Consider the following 12,688-nt stretch of genomic DNA (forward strand, 5'->3'; position numbering starts at 1 on the left):
AATTTTTATCGCCCACAGCAAGCAGATGACGACCTGAGTCCATCTGCACGTAGGTAAATGTGTAAGCTTACTAGAGTTTTATCTGTCTGACAAATACTATATGCTCTCAATAGTCTTGCTTTAAAAAGTCTTCATGACTCCAAGGTTATACAAATATCCACATTCTCTGCTAGTATTTTCACCAGTTTTATTCGCTTTGCATTTTGATTTCCAAGCCGTCCTGAATTTGTTTGCGTGTTCACGGAGACAGGGGCTAAGGTCGTTATGTCGCCCTGAGCCAGCGCCGCACTTCGCCCGGGACCTGGTGCCCCGGGCTCCCCCGGGAGACCCTCTTCCGGCCGCGCCTCACCCTGAACGTCCGGCAGGGGAACGCCCTCGGCATTTTTTAGTTTTCATAGTTGACAATTCCTCCACGTTTTTAGTCTCTGTGTAAATTTTAAAATAGTTTTCGTGCAGTTCTGAGAAAGGCGGAGTTCGAAGTGGAGTTACAATAAACATTCCCTAGAGGCGGGAGCGAGCGGAGCCGCGTGGTCTCAGCTCCACGCCCTGAAACTGCCCCGGAAGTCGGTCTCCCCCGGGGGAGCGGGCCGGAAGTGCCACAATTCGGCGGTGCTCTCGGAAGCTCGGTCCTTGCAGAAACGGGTGGGGGGCGACTCCCATGTTCCGGCGGAGCGGGGCGGGTCGCAGGGCCGGTGCCGGCTCTCGACGGAGGGGCGGGAATCCCTCCACAAGGAATCCGCTCCTTCCTTCTGCATTTGTTTCCTTAGACACCCGGTGGCCATGCTTCTGGGAAAACCCGGGTCGTTTGGAGTTTCACTTGAAGCATGGCCTCACTGCGGTCCTTTAGGTACAATCTGAGCACATTCCCCTCACCCTGTCCGGCCTGGGGGCCGGCCGCCTCTAGAAGCAACCGAGACTAACCCCGTTTTCGGGCAGTCGGTGTGGACGCCGCGCAGGAACTGGGGACCCAAAGTCGCTGGCCGCCCCACGCGCTGCAGTCACTGCTGGCCCTCCGAGGACTGTCTACCAAGTTCCGTTTTAGTATTATTTTGTGAGTTATACTCACGATGCTTTGTTTTTATAAAATTGTAATCACATTGTTCAACTCTTTAGAGCCCCTTTTAAAAATTCCATATATTGTGGTGCTACTGGGTGGCTCAGGCGGTTAAGCATGGGACGCTTGGTTTCTACTGAGGTCATGATCTCACGGTTTGTGGGTTTGAGCCCCACGTTGGGCTCTGTGCTGGCAGCAGTGAGCCTGCTTGGGATTCTCTCTGCCTCTCTCTCTGCCCCTTCTCCCCAAGGTCTCTCTCTGTCAAAATAAATAAATAAACTTTAAAAAATTCCATACGTTGTGGACATAGTTAAAAGAAAAAGAAACATAATTTTTATGAATATAAGTTATTTCATCTTTGGGAGGGACCATATTCCTCATCTCTGGAATGTTATTTCTTATTTTCAATCACTATAGTGTTCCCTTCTCCAACTGGAAAGTGAGCTGCTAACCTTTGTATTGAAAGGTCGATTGTGTTGAGAGACAAGCCCTCTCAATGCGCTGGGCCGTCTGTCACAGTGGCCTCTCTTTCCTGCAGAAGTGTCCCTAGTTTGACCTGGACACTCACAGCCTTACATGTTAGGCAAAGCCCACTGTCAGAATGTCAGCTCCTAGAGATCAAAGAATATGTTTAAATCATGTGGCACTCCGCCCACCCCCCAAAAGAAAAATCCACTCAGTAAGTGCCTGTGGAGTTCCGTGATGGAAATCACTGGTGTATTTTAGGGGAGAACTTAGTGTCGGACTCTCTAAGGTGCTTCTCTCTAATAGTAGTTATCAGACCAATTTATTGGGAGTATTTCCTCTGGACCGTTAATCTGCTGCGAAAGTAGGATCACACGTGTGAAGATACTTCTTGCCTAATCCTACAGGTGTTCTGCTCAGCTAATGTCCGTCAAGTGGCTTGTACTTATTTTCTATTGCTATGTGGCAAATTCCCACAAATGTGGTGGCTTGAACTAAGACTCGTGTGAAAGCCCTTGTGGGTCACATGCCTGGCAAGCTCAGCTGGGTCCCTGACTGGTGCCTCCCAAGGCAGCAGTCACGGCTTACAGGTCAGCCCTCCCTTCTGGAGGTTATGGGGACGAGTCTGCTTCCGGGCAGATTGAGAATGCCGATGCAGCTGTGGCTTTCCCGCTCTTGCCACGTGGCCCTTCTGTCTCTAAGTCGGTAATGGTGGGTCTAGTCTCCTCATATTTTAGATCTCTCAGACTTCCTCGTTTTCCTCATTGCTCAGTTTTGAAGGACTCGTGTGATTGCATTGGACCTACTTGGGTAATCAAGGACAGTCCTCCGTTTCCTACAGTTGCTGCAAGGAATGAGCACAGAGTGACAATGCCGTGGTCTCCAAGGCAGGTCACTTTGTCCATCTGTAACTGAGCTCTGCTGCACCCACAGACTCGGGAACGCAGTGGCCCAGCGTGGGGGCGCCGCAGCAGGAGGAAGCACCCCTGTGGCCTCCCGCCGGCGAGCGGTCATAGACCTTTACGGGTGGCGCTCCTGCGCCGCGTCCTCCGTTGTGCAGCCAACCCGAGGGCACACGGACGGCCTCCCAGGAGCTGCTGGCTCTGAGGCTCTGCAGATGAGCATGTCATGATGGCGGCCAGTGCATGGAGCTTCGCAGCTGTCGGTGGCGCTCTCTGAGCTCACTGCACAAAGCAAGGCCCTTCTTTGCCGATGGGAGTCTGTCCTCCCTTTTGCCCCATCCCTGTAGAGAGCAGCGCAAGGAGGCCCCGCCGCAGCCGAGGTGTCCGGGTCTGTGTCCCACCATCGCCACGTGCCGGGAGAGCTCCTCGCTGCAGGTGAGAGCCGCCGGGCACGTGAAGGGTCTCAGGCTGCCCCCGGAATGAGGACAGAAAATGCTTGGGATTGCTTGTTTGACTGATTTGAAGCATTTACTCGGTACCCAGGCATGCTACTCATATGGGAACAAAGGTGGAGGGAGAAGAGAAGAAAAACTGACAGACAGAAAATATTCTTAACTGTAGGGCTTATAGTGTGTGTGTGTGTGTGTGTGTGTGTGTGTGTGTGTGTAAGGGGAGAGAAAGAGATAAATGCAGTGCAATCTGGGTGTGCTAAGACTGAAGTGGCATCCGTGTGCTTTAGCGAAGGGTACTGATGTCTGCGTCCTGCTGGCTTTGAAAAACACCAGAAAATAAAATGATGGATGGATAGTCACGTGGTTAAAAAGAAATATTTACAGCAAAATTTTAATGATGATAGGACCTGGAAGTTGAGTGTTTGGGCATTCTTGTACAATCCTTTCCACTTTTCTGGGTGTTTGAAATTGTCCATTCTTAAAAAAGTGTTAGGGAATAACTGTAGGACACAGACATGGAGTAAGGGGGGTGTGTGTGTGTGTGTCTGTTGATGTCTGCTCTTCACAGATTGAGACTGAGGCAAGAATGTCCACCTCAAACTTCTATTTGACATTTTACTAAAGTTCCAGCCAGTGTAATACAGCAAGAAATACAAAGACATATAGATTTGAAAATGAAACTGTATTTATTTGCAGGAAACGTGCTTCTAACAAATCTGCAAAATATATGGTAGAAATAATAAGATAGCTCAGCAAGGTGGTAGGATACAAAATCAATATAACCCCAATTATATTTCTGTACACTAACAATGAAAAATCTCAAAATGATGTTAAGAAAAGCATTCCATCTGCAATAGCATTGAAAATAATAAAATAAAATAAAACAAGCACCAAAAGTATATACTTAAAGCTACAAACTATTGATGAGAGAAACTGAACACAATCCAAATAAACGGAAAGATTTAGAATATTCGTGGACTGGAAAATATGGTCATGATGGAAAACTCCCCCCAAAATTGATCTACATAATTACCATGATCCCTGTTGAGTTTCCAGCAAGCTTTTTTCTTTAAGGAAATAGCAAGCCAACCCTAAAATAGATACCGAAATCCAAAGGACATAGAGTGGCCAAAAGAATTTAGAAAAAGAAGCAGCAAATTGGAGGACTTACTCAATCTGACTTAAAAATGAACTATCGAGCTGCAGTAGTCGGGACCGTGTGGGCCGTGAGGGTGGTGTGCCCAGGGAGGGGAGACATGCCGGTCAAGGGAACAGGATAGCAAGTCCAGAAAGAACACCTGATCAGTGGGTGTGAAACAGAGGTGCCAGGATAGTTAAACGGGGAGAGATGAGAGTACATTTAATAAGCTGTACCAGAACACTTGGATGACCATATGCAGAAAGAGAGGGCGGGGAAGAGCTTAATAGCTGCTTCACACCACACACACAAAAATAACTCAAAATCCATCACAGTTCTGAGTTTAGGGGCTAACCTGTGACACTTTAGGAAGAAAACAGAATAAGACCTTTGTGGTCTTGAGGTAGACAAAGTTTTCTTCAATATGGGCACCAGAACCACTATTAAGGAAGAAAATGGAAAATGTGACTTTTTTATAAAAGAAAGCATTTCCTGTTCAGAATTCACCACCGCAAAAATGAAAATGTAAGTCACGGGTTGGAATAAATATTTGCAAACCCTGTACTTAAATCCAGAATAAATAAAGAACTCTTGACACTTAATAGGGAAAAACGGCCCCATTTTTAAAACGGGGAAAAGATTCTAATGAACTTTACCAAATAGGACATATGGGTGGCAAATCATCACCTGACAAGATGTTCCGCGTCATCCGCCACTAGGAAAGCGCAGCTAAAGCCACGGCAAGACGGTTGGAACGGCTCCCTCGGAAAGGCTACTGGCGCCAGGAGCGGGAGACACGGAGGAACCGGCGGCCCGCGGCCAGCCGGGCCAGGTCGTCGGGGGCTTACAGCGATACCGCTGTGGAAAGTAGTCGGACGGTTTCTTAAAATCTCCGGTGTGTTCCTAACCTCTGCCACGGCGACCCCCACGCAGAGACCCCTTCCCGGGAAGGCCCTGAGCCACACGCACCCGGAACGAAGGGCGGACTTGAATTCCTACGAAGAGCCTCGGCACCGACCATTTCTTCTCTTTCCTTTACGCCCACAGGCAGCCACAGGTGACCTGAAGTCACCCTCGCGCGGGGAGCTTGTAAGCTCGCCGGACTTGTTCTCTCTGAATGAAAACGGCTACGCGCTCCTAAGTTGCTTTGGAGAGTGACTCATCTCCGATGGGTTATTTTTAAATAATGTGACAACACAGTAGGAGATAACGCTGTCTCACGTAGCAGTGCCGCGTACAGCTACGCAGGGACCTTTGGCGCTCCACGTGCTTGGGGAAATGCGGCAATTGTCTCCCTGCCGACAACTCGAGTCTCAACCAGCACGGCGGCGGCGGCGCTCATTCGTTCTGCGTGTCGGCCGGAGAACGTGTGGGGAGCGGGCCCAGCCTCCTTTTTATGACCTCCGATAATACGTAGTTTCCCGTCGCTGCTGAGCCATGCCTGCTCGTTCTGAGCCGGCGAGCAGTCACGCAGAGGACAGCCCTGCACGCGCACACGCACCCAAAGTGCACCCCTGCAAAGTCACAGAAGCAGAAAGTGGCCCATTATGAAGGTCGCGAGCCAGGGTGAGCACACATTTTAAAACGTGCCCTCGGTCTCCACTTGGAAATTGTACCAGTGTGGAAAGTCGCCTCGGAACACGGAGAAACGAGAAATATGCTCGCGTTGGGGTGAGGGGCTCGATCTGCCAGGGCTGCCCTGACAAAGGACCACAGAACAGGTGGCTTAAAAAATAGAATTGTACCGTCTCACTGCCCTGGAGGCTGGAGCCGGACTCACCTCGACGTGTCCCCAGTCGTAGGACCTGCACTCGGCTTCTCTCCTTGGCTCGTACCTGATGCTGTTTTCCCTTTGTCTCTTCAATTTTCCCATTTTGCCCCTTTCTGGCAAGAATGGTTGAAAATTAACGAACCAGGAGGGCCTGCCTGCCCTCTCGCACTGGTGGTGGAGTGCGCTCCCCCACAGACCCCTTCCCTGGCCCCGGGACCCTGAGGACGTTTGCTCCAAATCGAATGTCGTTTTGTTTAACAATAAGCTCCACGTTGACCGCTCCATCTCGTTTCCTGTTTCCTGTCGTGAACAATCATTTCTTCCCTCACAGGAAATAGCCAGCAGCCTGACTTCGTCCGCCCTCAGGTGAGTCTCTGAGCCTCCTGCCGGTGCTTCCCGGTCTCAAAGACTTCACCACGATTCCCGACGAACACAGTCTTTGGTGGGAAACCTTAGGGTACTGTGATGACGCGATCGAAGACAAGCCAGTTTCCCTTGACGTCACAGACGCGGAGAGCCGCCCGAAGGGCTCGCCATACTCCGCTCGCTGGAGCTTGCGATGAGACCTCTCTAGGTTCTTCACAAGTAACACGTGAGCCAGTGCACGGGTGTGAGCGATGCCCGTCTACTTTCTGTCTGCGAGCATGTGCCGCGTGCAGAGGGCGCCGCGGTCCATGACCGTGTGCAGCAGAGGCAGGGCTCTCCACGTGCCAGGTGGGTGACCGCACCTCGCAGGCCCCTGGGGAGCACACGGCCTCTGCCCCTCCTGTGCCACAGAGGCAGAGAGCGGCCCCTCTCGCATCGTGGCCCAGCTTCAAGCGCGCATTTTAGGGTAAATCAGGTGTAGCGGAACACGGTGACTACCGTCCCCGCGACAAGACGTCGTCTTCTCCCGGAGTATGAGTAACAGGAGGCTACGCGGCACCCATGTCAGCGAGGTCCGTGCTGTCTCCCCTGCATTTCCCTGAGCACACGGTGAGCACAGCCTCCCTCTGTTTCTGGAAGGATGGTTCTGGGGAACATTTCACAGCTGTAAGTGGCTGAATATTGTATCCTCACTTCACAACCTCAGTAACTTTGCACCAAGTGCCCTTTAATGCATTTGAAGTGAAATGAAAAAGGGCAAGTTATTTACTTGAATGTCACCCACCACACACACACACACACACACACACAGACCTCCCGCTCTGGCCCGCAGGGACTGTTGCAGAAAATGTTTCTTTGGTAACCGAAGAGTTTGGACCCAGTTGAGCAGCTAGCGCTTTAGACACCGTCCGTGGCCCGCTCCTGAGGCCTCACCCGAGTCTCAGTCCTCGAGGCCCACCCACCCGGGGCCTCCCCGGGACGTGGATCACAGGGAGACCTCGTAGGACTCCATACAGCCTGTGTTCCTCGCGGTCGCTGGCAGACAAACTTATTGGGAGTACTTCTCCCCGGCTGTTTATCTGTCTAGGGTGTCCGGTCTGCTGGTTATGTACAAATCGGCCAAACAGTGAATATCTGAATAAGGGGGAGGGTCCATCATGCAGGTGAAGCTGCTTCTGTCTGGCTTTAAAGGCATTTCTGTCGGCAGAAATCCACCGGGTGGCTTGTTTGAGTTTTCCACCGGTGGTGGAAGCCTGCAGCGTCCTTCTCGCATGAACCTTCTGCGTGTTTATGGCGCGGGCCCCCCCCCCCCGGCACTCGGCCTCCAGGCGCTGCCTGCTCCCGAGACTGCAGATAAGAGGGGGCCCCAGCGGGGAGACGTCCACGGGCGCCGTGGAGCCTGCAGGGTCCCCACGCACTAGCCCGCCCGGCGAGGGCCTGCTCTGTAACGTACGTGTTCCTTCTTCCCCGCTCTGCCCTAGCGGACCCGGGAGCAAGGTGTTCCTGTCGCCATCCAGTGATCCAATGACTTCACCCTACACCCCACCTTGGCCGCCGGCACAGAGGACCACCTGCAGTGAAGGTGAGCCTGTGCTCAGATGTGGGGCCTGGGGCTCCCTCCTAAGCCGGGCTCAGCACCATACCTGGATGCGGGTCGCACTGGTGTTCTGCATTTACTGGGTGCCTGGGCCGCTACACAAAGGGCACCGACGGTGTGTGTGGAGTAGGAGGAGAAGCGAGGGCAGATCACGCTCCTGACGGGGCCCGTGTGCGTGAGAAGCGGAGTCCCCACACAGGTGTCCCTAAAACGAGCCTCGTACGTGTGCTCTGGTGCCACGTGCTGGTGATGGCCACGTGGCAGGTGACACAGACCAGAACGCCCGCTGTGATAGACTCTCAGCGGTGGGTGTTTTCAGGGTGTCCCGTGTAATCCCTTCAACTCTCTGTGTGTTTGGAGTTTTTCATGATAAATGTTGGGATAGAGAAGGGGTGTGTATAACTGACGGTCAACACAGAGCGTATGAGCCACACACGGGGTTGAGTGAGGAAGCCTGCAGATGATACGCTCATGGCCCCAGGACAGGGCGGGTGGGGTGGCCCGTGTGGCCAGGCAGGAGACACAGGCAGACACGGTATGGTGGCAGCCTCACCAGCAGGTGAGTGTAGAACCCGGAAAGGCGGGGCTGTGGAGGGCCCGGCTCCCACCGTCCGTCCTTCTGTGTGCTCCCTTCCAGAGTGGCTCACGGGGCCACCCAGCCAGTGGGGCCTGAGTTGCTTCTGTAACAGCAAGAGGCTCCAGACAATGTGCCGGAAGCCTCGGCTTCGAGCTTGACTGCACTTGAGAGGGCCCCTCAGACCCTGGCGCTCAGCCGCCCATGCACATTCACTGAACTCACGCCCTTCCCCGGGCTGGCGCTTCCTCTCTGCTCATTCTGGAACCCGCGTTTAATCCTGGCGCCCCGTGTGCCCCACTTCGTGCCAGGCCCACCCCTCTGCGGGCGACCCCAAGGCCCGTAGCTCTTAGCAGAGTCGTTAGAGAGAAATGGGCGCCATAAGGCACACTTGGACTTGGGAGTGCACTCTGGTGGGCAGGCGTGACTGGCTCCACAGCCCAGAGTAAGTTCTTTAACCTCCTCCTGGAGTGCCTGGGTCTCCACGCTTGCAAGATACGCATGGACTCCGTGAGGGGTCCCGAGTCCTGCTGCCGGTGTCCAGCTGGGACTGGTGCTCAGTAAATGGTAACCCCCGTCCCCCATCACACCTGCTTCGGACCTTGCTGCCCATTAATTATAATCCTCATCTGAGGACACAGACTCATCACTGATCTATGCGTTACCTGCTTCCTAAGTTTACTCGGTATTTTATTTATTTTTGGTAACAGATGAAGCATCACCGCCACCCCTCCCCCCAGAAAAAGGCAGGGTCCTGATGTGGTCAACTTCTGTGTGGCCCGGCCACGTGTGGTCTGCTTCTGTGTACGTGGCTTGGCCACGCTCTTTGTTCTCATGTTTTCCTTTCGCTTCAGTGTTTCACATCATACGTATTCCTAAAAAATAGATGCTCACAACACATCGGTTACTCTTTATTTCACAGAAAGGACATAGTGTGTATGTGATGTTTGGAATTTGGGGGAATCACCTTTTCATTTACTACCTCTCGGTCAAAACGGTGGTTCCCTGTCCCGGGTGGCCGAGCTCATTTGCCTTCCTTCTGCGACTGCTTCTTGTAACTCGTCCGTCCCCTCTGCTGTGGGCCAGCAGGATGTGTGCCCCTGTGCGGGTCCCTGTGATGAGCAGCAGGCCATCTCTTCTACAAGGCCAGACTCTTCTACAGGGGTGCTCGGTCTGCACTCCCGCAGAAGCGTATGCATATTCGGAGCCCCGTAGGTCCGTGTCGTCCCCAACACCTGGGGCACCGAGTGGTGCGGCTGGCGGCTCACGATCCCTCCCAGCCTTCCCCTCACCACCGATGGTGCTGAATATGCATTAGCCATGTGAATTTCCTTCTGTCGGAAGTGCTTCCTCTTGTCCTTGGCCCATTTTCCTCCTGGGCTCTTTCTGCTTTTCTTATAGATTTATTTGTGTGCTTTATATATGCTTGATACAAACGCCTCATTAGTTGGGTGAATTACAGATAGAGTGTCACAGGAACTCGACTCCATGCTTAGCTGAACTCAACATTTGATGAGTCAGAGTCACACTCACACTTGTGCATATTTTATGGTAATGCTTTTTGGTCTCGATTAATCTCAAACCCAATCTTCTAAAAGACAGTCATCTATACCTTCCACTGCTAATTTTCAACATTTGATTTTGAGAGTTGAGTCCTCACTCTGTGGGTCATTAGTGTGTTTAGTGTGAGGTAGGGATCCAGCTTCATCCGTTCCAGGTGGTTTCTGTTGTTCCAGCTGCTTTCACTAAACATCAGATTGACCTTCTTTCCCCCACTGATTTATTTTTTGTATGTCTCGTATATTTTTTATTCCATAATTCCTCCACTACTGCCTTTCTGTATTTAGTTGAATTTGCATACTGTGCCATTGTGATTCCCATCTTCTTTCCTTTTGCTTATACTTTTTAGTTACCTTCTTACTGGTTACCTTGGGGATTACAATTAATACCTTAAACTTATAAGAGTCTAGTTTGAATAATACTACGTTAATTTCGGTAGTATATACTCTGATCCTATACATCTTCCTACCTCTTCCTTTATATTGTTACATCTTTATACATTGTGTGCCCATTAAGAAAGATTTATACTTATTCTGTGAATTGGTCTTTTAAGTCACGTAGAGAAGAAGAGGAGTTACAGACCAAAGTACGACAATCCTTGCTTATGTCTCGACCTGTGTGGTTACCTTTCCGAGAGTACTTTATTTCATCTGCTGTCTAGAAGCCTCTGTTTTAGCCTAAAGATCTCCCTTTAGCATTTCTTGTAGGGGAGGTCTGTTGGTCATGAATTCTCTTAGCTTTTATCTAAGAACATCTTAATTTCTTCTTTATTCCCAAAATATGGTTTTGTTGGATTTAGAATTCTTGGTCGGCAGATTTATTTTCCTTCCAGGACTTGAAAGGTGCCCTCTGGACTCCATGGTTTCTGATGAGAAATCAGCTGTTGATCTTACTGAGGCCCCTTGTACGTGATTAACCACTTCTCTCTCAATGCTTTCAGACTCCTCTCTTTGGGTTCTGAGAATCTGGCAGTGCTGTGTCTTGGTGCGAACCCTTCTGAGTTTATCTTGCTTGGAGTTTGTTGAGCATCTTGGATGTGTAGATCCATATCTTCCATCGGATTTGGAAAGCGTGCAGGCAGTGTTTCTTCAGATACTTTTTCTCTCTGCCCCCTCTCTTCTCCTTCTGGGCCTCAGGTCCGCCGGGTGCTCTCATTTTCCTTTGTTCCATTTTTCTCCCTGGTCCTCAGGTTGGAGAATTTCAATTGTCTTCAGGCTCACAGATCCTTTCTTCTCCTGCTCTGTTTTGAACTCTTCTAGTGAATTTTTAATTTCACACTTTTCAGTGGCAGAATTTGTTTGGTTCTTTTTTGTAATTCTATCTCTTTATTGATTTTCTTTTTTGTTCATTCAGTATTTTCATGACTTCCTTTAATTCTTCACCTTGGCTCATTGAGCACATTTAAGATAACTGACCTAATGTCCTTGACTACTAATTCAAATGTCTGGGCCTCTTCCAGGAAATTCTGTCAAATTCTTTTTCTCCTTTGAATGGGCCATATTTTCCTTTTTCTCTGGATGTTTTATAATTTTTTGTTGAGAACTGTATATTCTGAGTATTATAATGTGGTTAAGTCTGGACATCAGATTCTCCCACTGCTTGGGATTATAGATCTTTGCTTGTTGAACTATCAGTTTGTGACTCTCCCAAGCTATTTTTGCAAAACATGTATTTGTTGTTGCAGAGTTTCTCTCATTATCTCTGTGGTCAGCCAGTGTTTTCCTTCAATGTCTGGCTGCAAATAGGGGGACTAAGTGTCCCAGTAGATGCTCCCAAAGACAGCTACTGCTGCCAAGGGGGCCAGGGCAAGTGAGCCCTTGTGCCGGCCCCTCAGGACATGACCAGACTAACCAAAAGGCACAACAGACAAGTTTTGGAGTACAGAGTCCCTACTGCCTGCACAGGAATGAAGGCTGTTGGCCTGTAGCCGCAGGAGGACTGAGGTGGGTTGTCGCTGCTCTGTTGACACCACTCACTCGGAAGAGTTGGGCAGCATCTCTCCCCTGGTGCTGTGCAGCGTGTCTGGTCTGGCTTCAGAGTCTGGAATAGTTGACCCCAAAGGCTCTCTTTAGCACAGTGGTCACATCTGTGGAGGACCAGTCTCTCGTGCTTCCTGCTCCCCGGCTTTGTCCTCAGGTGAAGGATGCCGATGTGCGCTCTGAGAACACGTGTCACCACCTCCCCACAAATCTCTACCCCGCAGGCAGGCCTCCACTGTTCCACGGCCCGGCTCCGTTGTGTTTCTGTTTTCATTCTAAACAAACAGTGTGCTTCCCTGGGGCATCATTTCAGTAATACCTTGATCACCTTTGCTTCCAAGCACCATCGCCTCCTTCTGTGGGTTTTTCTTACACGTCCTGCCTCTACCAGGTTGCTGCCCACTCCGTGGCCCTCTGTGGCCGGCACCCCCACCTCTTACCCATCGGAGCCCTACCCCCACCTCAGCTCCCACAACTGCCTCTGCGTTGGGTCCCCGGGGGGCCTGTCCATCTCAACAGCATTGTCACACCTGGCTTTTCTACAGTCTGTTCCCGTTTGCTTCCTCTTCTTCAGGGAGCCATTGTTCATTGAGGTTCCCCTTTCATTTCCTTCCTATTTAATCTCATTCACACCTCAGTTTGTATCTTGACTAATTCTCAAGAGCTGGCTCTGGGAGGAGGACGAAGGCATGTATGGGTTTAGAGATCTCCTAGAGACACTGGACTCGCAGAACCTTCCAAGGAAAGTTGTGCACAGCTGCACAGTCCAGTCCCGCCGCACACAGCCCCGTAAGTCAGAAGGAGCACCGTCCCCGGCCGTTTGGCAAGAG

The 12,688-nt window shown here is 51.0% G+C and overlaps 1 protein-coding gene across 7 annotated transcripts in view; it reads left to right on the forward strand.

The window, feature by feature from the left end:
* Nucleotides 1–12,688, forward strand: part of LOC102963810 (palmitoyltransferase ZDHHC11-like) — a 35,389-nt gene that overhangs the window by 17,430 nt on the left and 5,271 nt on the right. For 2 of the 7 annotated variants that reach the window (XM_042998155.1, XM_042998158.1), the window contains exons 8-9: nt 6,114–6,148; nt 7,630–7,730. The exons of 4 other annotated variants lie outside the window; for them this stretch is intronic. In XM_042998155.1, the coding sequence (XP_042854089.1) occupies nt 6,114–6,148; nt 7,630–7,730 (136 nt within the window). Of the gene's footprint in view, nt 1–2,768; nt 2,857–6,113; nt 6,149–7,629; nt 7,731–12,688 lie in introns of all 7 variants that reach the window. One more of the 7 variants, XR_006221791.1, reaches the window with a different exon arrangement.

Source organism: Panthera tigris, chromosome A1, assembly GCF_018350195.1.
Source record: "Panthera tigris isolate Pti1 chromosome A1, P.tigris_Pti1_mat1.1, whole genome shotgun sequence".
NCBI classification, from domain to species: Eukaryota; Metazoa; Chordata; class Mammalia; order Carnivora; family Felidae; genus Panthera; species Panthera tigris.